This window comes from Mesitornis unicolor, unplaced genomic scaffold (assembly GCF_000695765.1).
Source record: "Mesitornis unicolor isolate BGI_N332 unplaced genomic scaffold, ASM69576v1 scaffold3315, whole genome shotgun sequence".
Taxonomy (NCBI): Eukaryota; Metazoa; Chordata; class Aves; order Mesitornithiformes; family Mesitornithidae; genus Mesitornis; species Mesitornis unicolor.
The window spans coordinates 22818-43037 of NW_010187333.1; the positions used below are offsets into that span (position 1 = coordinate 22818).

The window sequence follows — 20220 nt, forward strand, 5'->3', positions numbered from 1 at the left end:
TTCAGAGCTTGTGGCTCATCGTTTGGAATTCCCATCAGCTCTGCGCTGTGGGGCAAAGCTTGACTGAAGTGGGAATAGAAACTTGCGAACAGACACGTGATTGCAAAATTAATACATTGCTTGAAATGCTGTGTCTGTCTGCTAAAACTAGCCCTGTCCACTTGATGGATGTTTGTGTCACTTGAGGATGCTCTAGGTATGGGATCCTTCTTCATTCTGAGCCCTGTTTTACAGCCAGCACTGCATACCAGACATTATATAAAATCACGAGACGTTTTAATCTCGTACCACAGACAGACAGACAGACTAGATTGACATATTTACTAGCCACCTCCAGATCAAGCTTTTCCTTCTTAATCACAGAGCAGTTTTCTTTGTGGGTAGTTGTCCACTGCTCTTGGAGATAAAAAAGAAGCCTTAACGTGGTGTTACTTTCTTGAGGTGTAATGACTTCGTAGATAAGTATGAGATGAGTCGCAGCCTGGGGCAGCACTTGCAGGATGTTTCCCATGAGAAATAAGTTTTTGGTTTTCCCATTTATCTTAATCAAATGTAGCTTGACATGTTTCCCCCCTGTGGAAGGGCTGAGTCTTGAACCTGGTATGAAAAGCCGTGCATCCATGGAGGAAAACAGATTTTTAGTGCATGAAGTTCAGCAGTGACTTCAGGGTAATATTTTTCTTTCTGGCAGACATATCACTTTTCTTTGTGAAATGTTTCTAAATTAGAGCCAGTCTAAAATTATATCTTCCCCAAAAATAAGAGGTTAAAATTAGATGTAGTTGTTCTTGTGCTCATATCACTCCAACAGAATGGCTGTGCTGTGAAGGGGCATGTGAGAAACCGACACTTGGTATGGAGCTCTAATTGTGTTCACAGCCTAGGTGCACAGAATGATTGATTAATAATGTGAAAATATCCTATTTCTCGCTTTTAATTGGATATTCAGTCATTTTTCCTTATGGTGAAGACTTTTCTTTGTAAGAATTTTACATATCAGCATGTTTTTAAGGATTTTAACTTCTTGATTTTTTTCACATTTGCCTGCCATCTCTTTCTGCTTGAACTGATGAATTTCCAAGCATAATTTATTGATAAAAAGGTTATACTTGCTAGGAATTTCATCATACAGCATTTAAAGTAACTTATTGCTAAGCATTAGCAGTGTCTATTCTAACTTGAGTGCCTTCAGTCATAGAATTAAAACTTCTCTGAGGGCCTTGTGAGTTCAAGAGTTCGAGGTTACTTTCTATGAGACATTAAGGTTGTGTAGATAGGGATTTCCAAACTCACCTAAATTACTATTGCTAACAAATAGATTTATGTGGAGTTGATCTTGATGACCAGATCGTGTCTTGTTTGATTTGTCAATTGCACAGATACTTTGAACAAATCACATTCCAGCCTAACCACAGGCTCCTTCTGGTCGTCAGTAGTGGCAAGCAAATGTTTCTCACCCGAGTCAGCAGAATGTTTCTCAATTTCTTCTCTTAGCCCTTGTTACTGCCTCCTGCAATTTAAACGGGAAAAAAAAATCATTGGAAGAGGGTGAGGGAAAGACAGTTGGTGCTCAGGATCTCACATGCCTTGAATTTCAGCGACTCTTCCTGGTTTGGCAAGCAGCATGTCTACTAAACCGCCCGCTTTTAGTATTTGTTGTCTGGTATGATAGGGTTAGAAATAGTTTTGCAAATGCCCTTTTCAAAGGTAGAGCTGCAGTTAGGGTCAAAGAGGGGATATCTTAGAGGTTTTCCTAAAGTGTTGAAATAAACTGAGCTCTTGGAGTATTTACTGCAGCCTCACACAGAGAGGGTGGAGATGGTATTATTTGTGAAGAGGATTAAAAAATTGTATGAGAATTAATCCTTCTGGCTCAAGGAGGAGTATAAAGAAAACATCTGAGTGTATATTGACTGGGATTTTTTCAAAGGTGGCACCCACAGCCCATTTGAAGTTGTTTCCCTGTTCCCTTCAGAGTTAAAGCATCACTATGGCTAAACACAGCAAAATGGCATCTCTCTTATGAAACATCCTATGAGCCTCCCACTCTTCCTTCTCCTCACCCCCATTGCCACGGGGTCCTGGTTAGCCAACCATTGTTTTGAGGTGCTTGGTAACCATGGCTTTGGGAAAGTGTAATGCTGCATGTAAGCTTTCGGAGCTGAGCTAGAACAAAAGCAGATGTCAAGAGATGTTGCATGGAGCCTGCCAAGCGGGCAGGACGCTGCCCGTGGTGGTGAGCAGGACAGCTGGGCTCCACTGCCACAGGAGGACACAGGATTGTTCTGCTTGCTGTGAGTTGTAATACTCCACACATCATCGCTCTAAATGAACCGTTTCTGCTTTATTTCTTATTTCAGTTAAAATGTGGCTTCTGTGGGTGCCCTAACTCCAACTTTTTTCCATTGTGGAATTGCTTACGTTACAGTGGGAGAATCATATTCAATTGGCATAGTCTTCAGGTGGCTTGTTGGCCATTTCCAGCTGCTTTGTGAAAGGCCTTTTTTTCCATTGGCTACTCAGATCATTTTTCCTTTTGCAAACATTTTCTTGAGACTGGGAGAACTCTCTCAACAGGGGCAATGTTTTGAGACCATTAAGCCATGTCAAGGGCGGCAACTGCTGAGAGAAGCTGCTTGTGGCAGGAAGCTCCTGCAGCAGCCTCCTGTTAGGCATTTTATCACTGATGCTCTCCTGAGATTACCTGGTCTTCTTTACACACCTTGTGTGCAGTTTGAGAAGAAATGCTGGTGATGCCATCACTGAAACCTTGCAAGAGGGGCTTTGGGGCTCACTATAGCAGCAATTAGATTTGTCTCTTACTATTGTAAAACTGAAACTAGCAGTCTCCCATTGCAGCTGGCTGTAGTTACACGGTAGCCTCGTATGTCTTCCCGATTTTGTGGAACTGAAAGTCCTACTTGATTCACACACCATACCTCACTGCCTTGGCAACAGCCTTACACTTACTCTCCAGGGAACATAGGAGATGGTCATTTACAACTCAAGAACATGGGGATTTCCTCCAGTCAAATGTGCCATTCAAGAGAATTTTATTGCAAATTTCTGCAGGTGAAAGCCATAATTTAAGGAAAATAGCTTGGGACCATTTTTGTCCCAAAGTACTTATCAGTTTGGGGAGGAGCAAACAGAGATGAGATTACATTCCCTAAGTTTCAGAGTACAGTAGAGAAAGAGATTCCCAGGTTTGCCATTAATGTCCTTTACAATTTTAGGAAAGTTTAAACTCTCTCTTTGCATCTGTCCTCAATGAGTAAAATAAAGATATGTTATTTGATTAGATACAAAGCTGCTGGGGAGAGATCTTGCTACAAATACCAAAAAGCTGTCCATTGCCATTGGGGCCTATAGAAATGTCGATAGGATATGGTGTTGGTCATTTGTTTGTTCTCCCATATCAAAGTCTCTCTTGTGGATCACCTTGCGGATCTCCTCCTTTTCAGTTTTGCTTCAATAAAGCAATTTGAATTAGTCTCCTTGGTATCAGAGCAGCTTGTCTTTTACCAATTCCATGCTAGGAGAATGATTTTTATTTCTAATTGTTTGCATATGACAACACTGGTCACAGGTGTCCTACAGAAAAAGAGAACTGATAGTATTTGTCAACATTCTTATTTCACTGCCATGAAAAAATGACAGTTTCAATGTAACTGCATAAGTCCGGTGCTCCCATCTCTTCAGTGGGACCTGAAATGTTGACGTGAGTGAACCCAACTAAAATTTGCTTCCCAGAAAGTCTAGAAAAAGCAATGGAGGCACCTTTGGTGTGAGACCTGCGGTGCAATTTCACCTTTTAACATGCAAATGAAGCCTGCAGCATCCTCTGAATATTTCTCTGGATCCTGCATTTCAAAGTGGGCTTTGGAAGCCTTGTGCAGGGAATGGCAGTGCTGAGGTCTAGCACGCTTTCTCGTTATTCTCTAATAAATTCAGCTTTGGTTTGGGTGGGGGGTATCAGGCTTCCTTAATGGTTTAATAAAACATGACTCATGTAAAGGAAAAAACATAGAAGAAAATTGTTGACATGATGTTTGCCAACATGATGTCAAAACCTATCAAATAATTAATAGCAGAAGGTTGGGTTTGGGTAATTTGATCTGCTGGTAAAGAAAAATTTAAAATTTATTTAAACCTGTGTCTTTATGAAAAGACCTTAGTTTAACTCACTCCTTTTTTTGATTTTTCTTTTTCCATGAACAATATTTCCCTGACCTTTTGCTAAGTGATTTCTTTTTTAGCTACCACATCCAGTGTTCAAGCCATAGACTATTTGAATTGCTTCTCATTTCTTTTGTATTAAGGTAATGGCAGTTCTTTCATTTTTATTTTTTTTGAAGTATGTAGCAGTCCAGTTCTTGAATCTGTTTTTATGCTAGGTTTATTTGTCAAAAAAAATCTATTAATGTAAGATGGAGACTAGAAGTGCAGTTATATAGCTTTTAAATAATGTTTTGAATTACATTTCAAACAAGTTTTAACAAAGAGCAGTAAGGTCACTTTCTTGTATACACTGAAGAACTGACACAAATTAAGCAACTGGTTTTTGGAGAAAGATCCCAAAGTTAAGGTCTGCTGTTAAGAGCTCATGAAGTCCTGGTCATTAAAAAAAGAAAAATTCACATAGAATTTAAATGCCTCCATCATCTAAAAGCAAGAGTAGGGAAAACACCTGCTCTAATAAAGCTGTAGGCCATAAAGACCTTAAGGAGAACATTTTAAAGTTTAGAAAATGTTCCTGTTTTTTAAGAAGAAAGGATTCCTATTTCTCCTTGGCAACCTCATACTGCTGTGCAATGGCATGGCAAAAGCTGAAAGGCTCCTTAACATCGCAAGAAGTATTGTTAGTTGTTTGTTGGTTTGGTTTTTTTTTTTTGAAAGGCCATTAATAGCTCAACATTGCACTTTAGATGGTCTAAAAGAAAAACCCTAGTATTTGACTTAGAGAACGTTATTAATGGCCAAAATGAAAAATACAAAGTCTTAGCCTAGGCTTCTTTCACCAGGGACAAATGTGGAGTTTTAATTTAGACTTCTATTATAACTAACATAAAATGCTTTTGAAATTACTTGTGCTTTTTCAGGGTCCGCACATAGCATCGGTTACTCTTGCTGCATACGAATGTAACTCAGTTAATTTTCCTGAGCCTCCTTACCCGGATCAAATTATCTGCCCTGAAGAGGAGACGACTGAAGGATCCATCTCATTATGGGCCATCATCTCAAAAGTCAGGCTGGAGGCCTGCATGTGGGTAAGGTTTGATTTCTAAAACTTAAATAGTTTTAATTTACGCCCTTAATTTCTGTGTTCAGGAATACACAAAAATTCATGAATTATCAAAATAACCATGGCTTGCACTGCTGACGGTAACGTGTATCTGCAATGTGAGTAGATGCTTCTTGATCAATCTTCTAGCCCTGGATAATTTTAATGTCCTTTAAAGAGAAGTAATAGGGTATTACTGGGCTGTCTTTTATCAATTGCAGTATTGGCCACTTTTGTAAATGCTTCTGTTGATGTAAAGGGTAAGTTTCAGAAAGGGCATCTGCATCCCTAGTGATTTTGGAGCTGTCAGGTCTTATACTGCATGCAGTTAAGCAATAAATAATTCCCCCCAAAAATGAGCCTGTAACTGGAGTGAAGTTGCAGTTACCCTTAAGAAGGACTTGGGCTCTAATATCATAGCTGAAATGTCTTTCTGTGTTGGATCAATAGATTGGAATAAAGTAAGTGTTATGTTGCACATTTTTCTGTATTTAATTTCTGTTTCTCTGCCTGTTTCCATCATGCTAAACTTTTCACTCAAAACAGGAAAAACAGGTTAGCTTTTAAGTGAATCAGGGTCTTAGGAAACGCTGTCATTGGAACTTCCTTTCCATTTTCTTCCCTTTTTTTTTTTCCCCCCCTTCCCTCTGCAGCTTTTTATAGAAGTTTGATTTTTGGAGGATTTTGGTCAGCTAAGATGTTTTTTTCATTCCATGTAGATTTTTTCGAATTGCAGTTTACACAGACACATCTGCTGTGAACTGCATGCCAAATTAACTTTATTTTACTACTGACTTCCTGTTCTGCCCGATGATTTAATTATTAAATTCTCTTTTGTCCAATTCAAACGCAGAGAGGAAATTCTGAAAATACATGGTATCTGGTGTCTGCCCTTGTATTCTTTCTAATGATATGAAAAGATGGATTAAGGCAACTTTGGTTGCTACAAGATTTAAAATTACCAGCAGCTGTGTGACAATAAATCCAGTTAGGTTGTATGCATTGCAGAGTAAAGTAACGTGTAGCAGTACCAAAGTCAAAATAGTAACAGAGAAAGTAGACTTACAGTCCTCTCAAGAAGCAAAGTACATCTTTAATTTCACTCTTTCTAATGGGAGGGCAGAATTTCCTGAATGCTAGATAAATAGCTAAACATTCAATTACTTGTAAGACCATAAATAAGATTTCTTTTTATTTTCTTCCTCATCCCCCTCTGCTCTAAGTTTGCTTAATGGAGACTAGAGTAATAAAAGCGGCATTTACAATTGCGTTTCTAGGGTTGCAAAATAAAAAATGTAGCTCAGGGTAAACAGCCATTGATTGCTTAATCTTCAGCATGTAAAATAACTGAGCTATGCTGAGAATTAAGGAGTTTAGAAATGAGTTAACATAGTTGCAAGCACTGAAAGCTCGTGTCCTTGGAGCAGCCATAGGGGAGAACAAACAGTACCCTCAGACTTCTTGAGCCACATTTCTTGGTTGGGTCTGAGGAAAGGACAAGGTGATGGGGCTGAGCCAGAACCTTTCTGTCCCACTCTTTTCTCCCCCTTTCTTTCTCTCTTCTTGCCTTCAACCCCACTGTCAGCTCCCTCTGCGCTGAACCCTGTCTCCAGTTGATTTTCCCTTGGGAGCATCCTCTGTCTACCAGCGGTGTCTAGTGTAATGTTATGCTTTCTTGGAATGTTTCATGAGTACATAAACATCGCTTGCTAATTTCCTGTAAGCCAAATCAAGTTGGCAATTGCTGCTGCTTCTTCCAGTATGTTTCTTTTGTCCTAATTCCAGTTCATTTTTTCATGGAAGCCATTGAAGAAACTTATTTTTCATTCTGTCACTCTTAAACCAAATGTCTGCTTAACAAGAAAGTCATGGTGACTTCCAGAAAGTGAAAAATCTGTGCACATCAAAACCTTAGTAAAAAAATAAAAAATTAATCAACTTTTTGCTTTTAAACCGAAATCAGGAGTGTTATGTTTAATTCCTAATCTGTGTATGATTGAATGAGCTCATAAAATACCATTTTTTTAAAAGCAACTTCTAATTTGATATAAAATCTGAAGTTATGATAAGTACTGGATAAATGCAAAAGAAAATGAATTATTGGATGCTTACAGATATGCTCCTAATGCAGCACATGGAGACCTGTGAGAAATAGGTATAACAATACTAACAGCCTGTTTCCTTTCAACTTGTAAAGTGAAATTATGTTGAAAGGCTCCAAAGTGAAATCTGGCCAATCTCCTGGGTTATCTGGAGGGAGACAGCGAGGTGGTAGCAATAGAAGTTTCCGTGTGAAATGTTGAAAGCAGGCCGGTCCTAGTGGGGGCTGTGCAGACCTCTGACTGTAACGCTACCCAGACAAGGTATCCTGCGAGCTTGGAGTGCAGGGATCGATCTGCACAAGGGATTTGATTCAGATCGCAGAAACTTCAGTGGCTGTTTAAGCCAGCTTCAACCAGGTAGAGACTTTTTCCTAGAGATTAAAATCATTACTAGTCCCCTGCATGGCAGTGACAGACATCTTTGCTGATAACGAATGTTAGGAAGATTACATCTCGCTGTATCTAAGGAGTTATTAAGTGAAAGGAAAATGATGCTTTTTTCAATCACTATAAAAGTTGGCTCCATCAGTCCTGGCCTGCAGAAGGACTCTCAAACACAATCTGCTAGGTGTATGCCAGTTTTCACAGCCTTCCGTCCCACAGGGACAAGGAATTCAATAGTGCCCTACATTTTTAATGTGTTGCAGCTTTTTGCTTTTTTCTTTTTTTAAAAAGAAATAAAGGGAAAGAATAAAAATGTTTCACTGCTCAGGATTAGCAGAACAGGCAGCCTGTGTCCTGACCAGGATAAAATCTGTTTAAAAGACTCTTTCTAGTGGAGTAATTTCCCAGTTTCCTTCTCTGAATGTATTTGTGTAAAAGAATTTTGATTAGCATTTGCCTTCCCAATTTGTTGTTAGTCTAGGGGATCTCCATGTAAAACTGGCATTCGAAGTTAAATGGTGAAATGTTACAAAAAGCAGTTAAATAGTTACTGGTTTGGATTCCTTAATTGCTGCCACTGCTTTTTTTTTATGCGCTTAAGGAACCTATCTCCAGCAGACATGAAATCATATGATTTTTCTTGCACTTTTCAAATGTTTTGTAACAATGAGCATGTGACTTCTACAATTTAAGGAAAGTTCACGTCCAGTACACACATGTGAACCTCTTCCTTAGTTAACAAAATGAAGCCAAAGCAAACTGGCAAGGTCTGGAGAAGCAATGTGACTTTTTGTTCTTACATCATCCTGAGAACATAACCTCAAGTTAATTTTTCTGAAACGTTGTTGCTACTGTTTTCAGGCTTATCTTCCCTTGTGCCAGAAATAGGCTGATTAATGAAGTTCAGCTTGTTGCATTCGTTTAAATTTTTCTTCTGTGGAAAACAAGGGCATAAACATACAAGGCCATGCACTTTGTATGCTTAACTGAGAATTTAACAGTTTGGGTAACTCCAGAGAGCAGTGGTATTTAAAACCACAACCTGTTGATTTGGGATATCCACAGCAGCTGGAATTCTCCCTTGCTTGCAGCTGCATATAGAGCAGGAACAAAGGAGACTGAAGAGCTTTCACATTGCTTCAAAGGAATAGAAAAGCATTTGTTACTTGCTACTGATCCTAAGAAAGAAAAGCCATCTGCAAGTAGTCAAGGTTTTAGCACTTTTCCAGTGTGGTGCCCAACTATTGTGCTATTACCTGTCCTATATTTAAACTATTCTGAATTTAGTCCAAGTTCCTGTTTCATTGGCCTCTGTCTATCCGTATGTTCAACCTTGGCTGTCTCTCTTCTCTTTTTTTGCCTTGGTTAGGCTAATGTTACATTTACCCACAAGACTGAAGTGAGTCATTTGATGTCCTGAGAAAACAAATGCAATTTTCCTGTGGTGAGAAGGGAGCCATGCTTTCATCTCGAGTTCTCTTGCCTTTCTTTATTCCATCTAAAGGAGAGAGAAAACTCAAGATCAAGCTTTGCTTAACCTTAATTTCTTTGCTCGTAGCTGTACAAACTTGAGCCTGTTTTCTAAGAAACACTTGCACAAAGTCTCATGACTGAACAAGTAAACTACGTGACGACACCGGGGAGGAGTTCCCAGATTATTTTGAAGGCCGTGCAGGAGCAAGGGCTGTCACATGCCTGCAGATGTGTCTGGCATCATGTGGTGGGGTGAGATGGCAGCGCTGTGCTGAGTCAGGGATTATGTGAGATAGCAGGGCCCCCAAGGCCTGGCTGGCTCCTCTGGCTGCAGTGCAGGGACAAGCTCCAGCCTTCCCACGGCACCAGGTGCTGCTGGCCACCCGCTGCTGGAGCCAGGCAACTTGCCCACCCTGCAGCACCCCAGAGATGCACAGCTCATGTCACTTTGACCTTGTAGATCACAGCCTGGGAGCCACTGACTTGCAGCATGATAATCTGTGCCGAGAGAAGCTGAATCTTGCTAAACAAGGAAAGAAGGGGTTTCAAAGGAACAGCATTATATGAAATCAGTAGAAATTTGACCCTGATTGATAAAAGCAAACTTCTCAAAGCAGCTGGTCTCATCACTTGAAATGTCCATGTGACTCTGCATATCACATGTTTCCTATTTAAGAATAAACACAAAATTAAATCTGATTTATTCTTTTTCCCAGGGTGCTGGCACAGCCATCGGAGAGCTGCCTCCATATTTTATGGCAAGAGCGGCCCGACTATCTGGTGCTGAACCTGATGATGAAGAGTACCAGGAATTTGAGGAGATGCTGGAACATGCAGAGACTGCACAAGTAAGAACAGTGCAAAACAACATAATTAATAAAACACAGAACAACTGGATGGAGTAAATAACCATTCCAATGAAATGGGAATGGGCCAAAAATCAGTCGGTGTGAGTTCACTAGGGACTTCCCAGGGATGAAATAAATCCTTCGGTGATGGGAGGGCAAGAATTTAGCTTGTTGAATAGACCATGAATGTAACACAATAGTGCAGCCAAAGTATTTGCTAGAAATCCTACATTTATTTTGGCTTCCAAGAACAGCACAATGAAGGTAGGGAGAAAGCGGCCTAACAAACCAGTGACAGAGGAAGTCCTATTCCATAATCATGGTTGTTATAGCTGCATTTAAAGCCTTCCTGGGCCAGGAGATGATTTTTCAGTCAGCTCATCCCCTTCAGACAACATTTGCCTGCCTTGCCACTTACGCCCTGAGGGGCCAGAGCATGACCCATTCATCAGCCTGAGGAAACATATTTTTCCTGATGTGAAAATGCAGCCAAACTGCTCTGAATCCCTTTTTGTTGCTCATGTCATTTATTTTCTTGATGGATTAAATACTGCCTGTGTTACAGTGTAGTTTGCAAGTGGTGCTGTACATCAGTCAGATATTGTAGATAATTTTTCATTCAGGTCAGGAGTTTGCATCCTGTTCACAAGTTATTGATAGTGTTTTAGAATAAATTAAACATTTTTTCCCTCGAACTACTTGCCACTGAATTTCTCTTCTGTGTTTTTCTTTCTTATCCTGTTTTGTCTGCCACTAAGTTGAAACGGGTCATGAGACTGCTATTAAAAAACCAGCAGATACTATTTAGCATGCACTGCTGTCTTTGATCTGTTCTGCCAGGGTATTTTCTTGATATAAGTATATACTTTTTTTTTCCCCTCCTCCTCTTAAAAAAAAAATTAAAATTAAGTTTTTCCATGAAGGAAAGTGGTTTTTCTAGAAATACTAAATGCAATCTAGTAATTCTAACAGTAAACCCTGTGTTTCCCAAGAGCCTCCCTCAAACAGAAAGTTCTGAATGGTTTCTCTGCCATTGTAAATAGTAAATTCTTCTATTTCTTTAAAGTGGGGGGGAAAAATCCGCTTTCTCTTTCACTCTATCATCAGTCTTTGCTTTGCAAAGCAATACCTAACTGTATAAAAATCATGATTAAAAAAACACCAACATAACAAAAAACAGCAAAACCAGTTGAATACATAACTTGAAATGCTGTCTGTGTTTACTGAAACTCTCCCAGCAAATTATGTGTGTACAGTTGTGGGAGCAGCCAGAGTTGGTTTCTAGTACACACAGTAAGATTCTTGGGGAAAAAATGTTTTGCTAGAGAGCATTTTATCAGGACAGGCCAAAATATAGCTAGCTGTATCGACTCCCCTTAGTAAACAAGTGGCATTGTGTAATTAATGAAGAAAAATGAAGGCATTACTTACCAGTATTTTGTATTTTATTTTCTTGGCAACTGTGCTTAGATTGAAGCATGCTGTTTTGTGGATGGATGGTCAGGAAAAAAAAATCCACGTGTGGTTTAGTTTCTATAATGCTTTTAACATGAGGCTTTGACAATCCGACCAAATTGTATTGCGCTCATAAAACTGACAGTTCAGTTTTTTCCATTTGCTAATATGACTTCCTTTTTGCTTTTGGCTTCAATGATGTTTTTGCTAGATGTCTGTGGGAGACAGGCCTGCCTTTTCCTATGACCTTGAGTAAATCTCAGTCTTCAGCAGAGCTTATCACTCATTGTTCTGTAATTGCTATTCATGAGTAGTTACGATTTCTATTTTTAAATTGCTCAATAACAATTTCTTATTACCTACATCAGCTTCTCCCACTCTCCCAAGTGGAAGCCTTTCGCTTAAGAAAACACAGGGGCCGTAGCAAGTGTCTTCTGCCATGGAGACTACTGCAGATGTTTGACGTCAAATGACAAGAGCCTTCTTTCAGTGGAAAGGTCTGGCTTCACCCTGCCTTTTTGCAGGGCATGAAAATGGGTGTGTTGGATTTTGAAGAATAGCTTCCCCTTCTGCTGAGCTGCTCTGTGCCTACAAGGCAAAGCCGCATGGCTTGACGTTTTTGTGCGTTTTGTTTAGAAAGCTTGTTGCTGCTATTTCTCAAAAACAATGGGAATTTTGAGAAACAGATGAGGAACTGCTATGGTGAGAACAGACCATGAATGTAACTTCCAGCCTGAAGGATCTGTGAGCAGGAACGTGCTTGCTAGCTTGGCAATTAAACAAAAAAACAAACAACAAAACAAAACAGCCCACAAAACAACAAAAAAAACCCAAACCAAACACCTGAAAGGATTAAACAGTGTAAAGGTTTAGTGCCCCATTCAAAGTTACAAAGGGTAAAATACTATTTAAAGAGTCTATTGGTGGATTTTCTGTCATAAATCTCAGTTCTAAGTGACCTGCCTCCTTGAGCTAGGTTTTGAGAAAACTCCTTAGCCTGCAGATGATGTGTAAGTCTGCCTTGTAGTTTCTATTAGCATAGTTCAGAAAAAGCCCCTCATTTTAAAGAAACACTGACTTCTCCTTTCTCTGCACAGCCCCTGTGTGCGCACGCCAGTGAGTTTGTCCCAGTTACATAAAGGGAGCGTCAGAGCTCCTCTCGCCTCGTGGCCGCTCTTGTTAAAATCGAGCGGCTTTGCCCTGGAGGAACGTGGTTTACAAGCAGGGCTCTACACAATGCAGAGCCCAGCATGCTCTAGGAACAGAGCAAGTCCATCTGACTTGTCAATATTTAAGGCAGTATTTAAAAATTACCGATGTTTGACATGGTATCTCTGTTGCCGTTAACTCTGTCCCAGTCCAATTCCAGAGCAAAGGAGTTTATCAGAGCTCCCCTTTTAGCCACAGGGAGTATCCCCAGTGCAGCCGTTCAAACCAACCTCTCAATTAGGGGAAATGAATCTATGACTTAGTGCTAGGGCAGCACATTGGTAATGATACAGTGCAAGCATAGTTGTGTACAGTTTCATGTCTACACACACATGTGCAGGGGCTCTCTTTTGCCAATTTAATAGTTGCTGATTGTGTAGTATTCTAATTTTCTTCTGTCCTGTTGAAACGCTTAAAGCTAACGGAGGTTTCTGCTGAAAATGAAGCTTCTCATGCCAGCTTCCCTCAAGGTGTACTCGGTGATAATGCGTAATGCGTGGGCCGTTGCTGTATCATGGTACTTTTTGCTAAGAGCAGAAAGTACTAATATCTTTGCTGTATATCTACTCCTTAATGACTGTAAGTGTTTGGATTCATTAAGTGGCATATTTTTAAGAACTAATGATTTACACATCAGGCTTTGCTTCTGTGTGGTGTTGCTGCAGCCAAATTTCCATGTAAAAATATTTTCTAGTTGCCTATGTTACTATCAGCCACTGCTGTTTGTTGACTTTCCAAACTGTGTCCTGCCTCTGAGAGAATACAAACTTGAGAAAGGGTTAAATCCATGGACATGCGGAGATGCAGCAGCACTCTTTTGTAAATGATCGAGTGCCATCTGCACACTGAATGTCAGTTGTTGCTGGGACCTGTTTTTGACTCCACTGAACCTTTACTGGTTGTGGTTTGTCTGGCCATCACATGACTTCTCTGAAAATTCCCCCTCCCCTCCATTTCCAGTAAACTGTTTGAACAGGAGTGACTCAGACTGAAACCAGCTTCCCTGTAACCACAGGGCTTGTTAAAGAATTTGTCAACGTGGACTCAAGAGGGTTTGTATTAAACTAAGCTGCAACTGCTTCGCCTTGCATTGCGTCAGGAGTTCCACCGAACAACTTCCTGCTTGGGGAGCCGGCTTCTTGTCTGCAAGGAGTTAAACTGATGAACTTTTGCGATAGTGACGGTTAGACACATGTTAAACCCATCTTTCCAGCGTTTCTGAAAGCTCTGGTGCCTTCAGCCGGATTGCTTTTCCATGTCTTCATGTGGGGTTTCTCTTTGCAGAAGCAGAACAAAGTACGCTACCACACCCAGCCGTGGTTACGCGGAGAACCCAGCACTGTGTTCTGACACGACACTGTGACTTAATTCAAATGGAATGGTTAGGTTTAACTAATAAGCAAGATGTTACTTAATTAGCAGTTTAGAATAAGATGGCCAAATTAAGAATGGATCTTTCCCATGATTAAACTAACAGCTAGTATCTGATAAGTTCCTGCTTGGAAAGGATTCGCTGGCTGCTGGCTTGTTTTATCAAAAGGTTCGAGGATTATTTGGTACAAGAAAAAAAGTTGAAGGAGACCACAAGCAGGCTTTTATAAAGCAGTTATCATAAAAATGGAAGTGGTAGCGTCACATACAATAACTGGAAAACCTTGACTTCTTTTTTTTTTGCTTTCCCAGAAATAACTTGTTTAAACCCAACAACAAATTCCGTTCATCATTTCTCTTGCTTGGTCTTCCAGTCACCCCCTTTCCTCATCGACTTCCTCTCTTTATTAATTGTGCTGTACAAGAAAGATTGCTGGTTTTTGGTCTGGGCTGCCTAATGGGTGGCCACCAGGAGGCTTGTCACCACACACTGCCTTCCTCAAGTTTGATGCCTGCATTTGATAATATATCTATCTATATAGGGGAGGTACCTTACCTATTTTATCTTAGCCCATAATTAAATGAAAATACAAACCTAATCAAGCCTTTAAGCTTCGCTTTAGAAGCTTCTGGTGAATGCTATAGCTTGAGAGTGAGATGGTAAACTGACAGTGAACTAACAGTAAACTGTGGTGGGTTTTTTTCACAGACAATATAAGCAGTGAATATACCAAGTAACAGCTTAGTTGTAAATTGTTCTCCAAAATTACCAAGTTGAAGTAAGCTTTTGAGTGTTTTCATTGAAAGCTTTAGATAAGGGAATTTGTTGCAGAGGACTTCCTGAGAAAAGAGGTAGCAAAGAGTTAATGTAGGCAGAGGGCAGACAATAGGAGCTATGAGTAACAAATGTGTAAGCCACCTTCTTGCTGGGTTTCTTTGGGCACTGGCAAGAGAATAGTGCAGTCTTGTGCCTGCATTGTTCTATTCATTTGCACACCTGCTTACAGATAAGGAAAAAACAGCAACTGAGCATTACTTACACCACATTGGTTTGCTAATGGTAATCTGGAGATGACTTTTTCACATTCTTCTTTGAACTGCTCTGTGATAAGCTCTGTTCCCTAAAACTCATTTATGTGGCGCTCTGTCATTTTAATGTTTAGTGTGTAAGTCCATAAATCGAAATATATCGAGCCACTGAAGAAATCTGGATTACTTTGCAATATTTTTACTTGATATTAGCTCAGGAATTTTTTCAGTAACAAATCTCTTGCTTTACAACAGAAGTGAACTTTTCCAGAAAGAATGTCACCAAGTTTACTGGAAATCTTGCAGGCTGCATTTACACTGTAGTTGTGAAGAAGCTGTTGAATTCTGCCATAGGATTTGCATACCCTGTTCTGTGTGCATCAGGGGTGCTCAACACAAGTTTGTAAGGGAATAAATTTGGTCCTAAATTCTTGATATTTCACTCCCCAGTATTCTGAGAAAGACCAATGAATGATCAAACGTTTGGGTCAGATAAGCTGCTTCAAAATACTTTTATGCGGAGCCTTCAATAACTGATAGAAATTAAATATAGTATCATAATCAAGAAAATGTCTACTTTTGTTTTCCACTGCTCCAGACACTGTTTAAATATCTGTGCTGTACAAGAGTCTGGTATGCAGACCACTTCTCTGAGCTGTCTGGGAACCTCTGCCACTTCCCAAGGAGAACAAGCGAGAGGTATGCTTAGCACTGCATATCTGCTGGCTAGGCTGAGTAGGAAGACTTGTGTATGCGAAAGGATTTGTCGGCTGCAAAGAAATCGTTCACTTTTATTCTACCAGTGTTCTTTCTGTGCATGGGTTTTCCCCCTTAACATATCTTGAAATTGTCTGTGGAGGAATAGTGTATTTTTTATTCAGTGCTGGTGACTTTGGCTCTGATTTGGCAGAGATTGAAAAGGTCAATCTATTTATCTGGTTATCAACATTGCTTCCTTTCTTGATGATGTTGGCTAAAGCAAAGCGATAACTTGCTTCATTCCAGCAGTCATGAGCCCAAAAATAGAACTTGATAATTTGTAATGGATTAAAAAAAAATAAATTGACAACATCCTGGAATTTCTCGTCCCACCACTGTAAGTAGACTGACAGACCTGTGGCTACACAAACTAATTGCAGTTGGAGCTTAGAGATAAATGGGCACTCACTGTGCAGCTGCAGTGGTATTTTAGGCAGCCAGCACGTTGGTGGAGGCAATGCCAGTGTACGCTTTCAACTGTAGAAGCACAGGCTGCAGAGGTCAACGGCTGATGTGTGGGAACCAGAGTGATAGGATGCTCTTTTACTTCATTCTTCTCTCTGTAGGTGGCTGCTAGTATCTCATTATGGAATCACAGAAAAATTCCTCTTGAAAGGGACCTGAGGCAGTTTCCAGTCCAACACTTTGCTCAGGGCAGTGTCACCTATGAGATCAGCTCAGGTTCCTTGGGGCGTTGTCACACCTGGTCTTGAAACCTTCCAAGCCTGGAGACTGCACAACCTCTCTGGGTATTCGCTTCCAACACTGGGCTGTCCTAACGGCTTTGCTGTGTCCCTGATGTGCCAAACGCAAAACTTCTGTGAAATAGATTGCAGGATCTGCTCGCTGCCAGGTCTCCTGCAAGATGTGAATAGAAAGTAGTTCTTTAGCAAGCAAAGAAATAATAAATCTTATTTCATGCTTTTGTGCACCACTACAAAACTGCAGAGCATCAGAGGGGTCATGCTGCTTTGTACTACTGCACAGACCTGAATTGAGGAGTAGAGGTGGCAGGGAATGTGGTTAAAAGAGCTACTGCTCTATAGGACAGATCTGATAAGACTGAAAGGACGTGCTCCTTCCTCTTCCTCCAGACTGTTTCCTTTAATTGTGTTTTATTCTTTACATAATTTCTTTATTCTTACAGTGTGAAGCAAAAGGACTTTTTATGTAAAAGTCTGAGAGCTTCAGTTCTAGTTGTGGAAAATACTGGTATTAAATTTGAGAGTGCCTACTAACTCATTGAGCTCTAGAATATGTGTTCATTTGGTGTGTCACTTCCAAATTTGAGCACTGTATTGGATTGTAACAGTCTAAAATCTCAAAACTAAAGCTCCTGAGGTGGAGTTTATTATGTCCCCAATGTCCAGGGGAGAGGGAGAAGTGAGGGAAATAAAATGGTCTTGCCATGGTACAGTTGGTTAATGAAATGAAGAAAATATCTAGATGTTTCTGAAACTAATAGTCTGTCTAACCCAGAGCTGGTTATCCTCCTTCCTACTCATGTTAATGGGAGATCTTTCTTACTGTATAATGGATCCAGTACTTGCAAGTTTCACATTTTTACTCCAAGACAGGTTAAAATTAACTGACCAGGGAAAGCTACGCTTTGGAATGGACGCTTCGCCCTGTTACACTCTGCTCCCATACAAAGTCGACTCCGCGCACGGCTCTGTCTATGGCTTCTTACGTCTTTCTTTTGTAACAGCGGTTTTAAAATCTGATTATGAGGACAATAGGTTTAACTGTGTTTTCTGTGGAAAAAAACTTCAGTTTTTCTGGCACAAGAACTAATTGTAGTTACTCATCTGTCTGAGTTTACAAAGTCCCAAAGATGAGCGCCTTTCTGATTATCTTTGTGGATTGCAGCATCACCCTTAACATGCAACCAACCTCAAGAATTTTAACAGAAACAGATGTGAAAATAAATCTGTGTGTTCCCCTCAATCTCTATTCAGTATCCCTGTCCTAAGAAAGGCTAGAAGAACTCACCTGGATACTTGATTTCTTCTTCACTTGGGATTTGTATGTAGTACCTGCTGTATGCTCGTCCTTGCCTACAAATATTCTGAATAATGGTTTGAAATCTGACTAGCTTTAAATCCTCAGATCTCTGACATACTCTATTTAATGAGGGTATGTGGGTACCACTCTCTTGTCTTTCCACAGTTCTTTGGTAAAGCCTGTGAAGTCAAGGGCCCTGTTTCATTGCTCTTCAGTCGTCTTCATATTGTATTTTCTAAGACAGTGCTTTCATTTTCAACATGCATATATTTGTCTCCTGTAACTTTCCCATGTAATTGCCCTATTCTATTTCCAGAATTTAGTGTCTCAGCAAAAACAGACTTCTTGTGAAGTGAAACTTATTTCCTATTCAAGCTTAGGATTTGAGCCAGTCCTCTTAATGTGGAATGTCTGTTCTATGCCTATCGTATGTAAATACCTTTATTTTATCAAACCTCAGTGCTTGCTTAGGTCTGCCACCTTGCTGTAGCTGCTTTCAGGAATCCTTGAATCTTTAACTTTGTCTTTTTGACAGCCTGCTTTCCAAGACAGGGCCTGCCTCTCCCAGTGTTTGAAGTGATAAGTAAGTTTAAGCCTTACCTCTCACACCCTCTTCTCTCCAGGCATCAAGATGGAAATATCCCCTCTTAGTTTGCCTCCTGTTTGCATTAAGCTGAAAGTATTTTTGAGAAAGCTAAAACAGCAATCCAGGGCCACAGCTTTTTCCGTAAGGGTTTAGATGTTGAGAGTCATTGCTGCTGATGGCGCGGGAGATCAGTACCACCATGAACCGCTATCAAAATGTTCTTACTTCCAACTTACTGGAACCGTACTCATGAGATCTGTTACCTTTGTCTTGCAGGAGAGGTAGGAAATGGTTTCTTTGGTCACTGAGTAATGAACTATTTGCACTGATAGGCAATGACTATCAACTGTATCTTGATCTCTGTTCTCCTCAACTCCAGGTTGCTGTGTTGATCATTAAACGTCTGCTGATCTGCTGCTTTCTTAGCATGGATATGTGCTGTAACCTCACAGCCTGTTGGTAGCTATACGACTTCTTTAAAGCTGCTCTTCTGCAGTTAATACGTTATTTCAATGAGTTAATAATTCTTCCCAGTCCTCTGAAACTTTAGAATTCATTGCCTGACCACAAATGGTCATTCTCCCATAAGTTGTGTTTGATTCCATTGTGTTGTAATAGAAAGCCAGAAGAAACAAAATATTGTGCAGCTCATTTTTAACATAACTCAGATTTTTACATAAAAAGGAGTGCTGTCTTTGTAGGCAGTTTATTAAATGTTAAGGAATTTATGAGTTCAATAATCTGAGATGGTAGCTTCATACATCAACTTCAGTCTTTGGGAAAAAATGTTCAGCTCTTCAGATTATTATTTGGATAATTAAACTTTGTTCTTTGTAAGTAAATATTATAACCATAATATAAATTATGCTCAAATCTTGAAGGATTGTCCACTTCCTCCTCATGGGCAAGTTACACATTCACATCAGGGGAGTCTGCTGGCACTAGGACAAATACCAATCTCTGCATCAACTTTAGTATCCTCCTTGTTTGTAGAGGACCTGTTCCATCGAGGTGCGAGGCATTCACTCCAGATCTCTGTTTATGTCTCTGTTTTTTAATGTTCGTTCATGATTGTTTTTTAGTAGAGTAACAAATCCTCCGTAACCTCTCCCAAGCCTTCCAGAAATTTATTTTGGACTTCTTAAAGCTACCATCTGCTAGGTAACTAATACCCTGCTTGAACGACTGCATTAATTCTTGCATCACTGACTTGCCCTGATCCTGCATTAAGTCTCTGTCCTTACTGGTGGAGGATGCATGCATTGTGAGCTTCTGATTGAATTTAGTCTCATGTATTCCTTCCCTTCTTTACTGGCCGCCTCCTTTGTGCTATATCCACCAATGCACCAATATTACCGATAAATTTGTAAAGTTCTCAAATATTTACAACAGAAAAAAAGTGGTAGAAGAGATTTTTCTGGGCCTCAAATTGTTTGAACTCTAGATCATGTCTCAGAGACTGACAGCTGTCATCACTGCTTGGTTTTTGATAGGGAGTCACAGCTTGCTTGATGCTCCTTAAAATCTGATTGCAACTTCATGGTAGAAAATAAACTGTTCTATAACATAATTGTTATAGGCCCATCTGTGCAGTCTTTCAAGAAAATATCTTCTGTCAAAGTCTTCGGGGTTGTTTCTGTAAGGACTCTGGGATTCCATCCAGTGCTGGTTATTCAGTGCTCCATGGTAACCATCGACTGGTTACTTGCTAAGGAT

The 20220-nt window shown here is 40.1% G+C and overlaps 1 protein-coding gene across 1 annotated transcript in view; it reads left to right on the top strand.

The window, feature by feature from the left end:
- The window catches only part of VMP1 (vacuole membrane protein 1), a 58596-nt gene that overhangs the window by 14629 nt on the left and 23747 nt on the right, over positions 1 to 20220 (top strand). Inside the window, exons 5-6 of the mRNA XM_010185397.1 lie at positions 5103 to 5270; positions 9960 to 10091. Coding sequence (XP_010183699.1) covers positions 5103 to 5270; positions 9960 to 10091 — 300 coding nt within the window. The remainder of the gene's footprint in view (positions 1 to 5102; positions 5271 to 9959; positions 10092 to 20220) is intronic.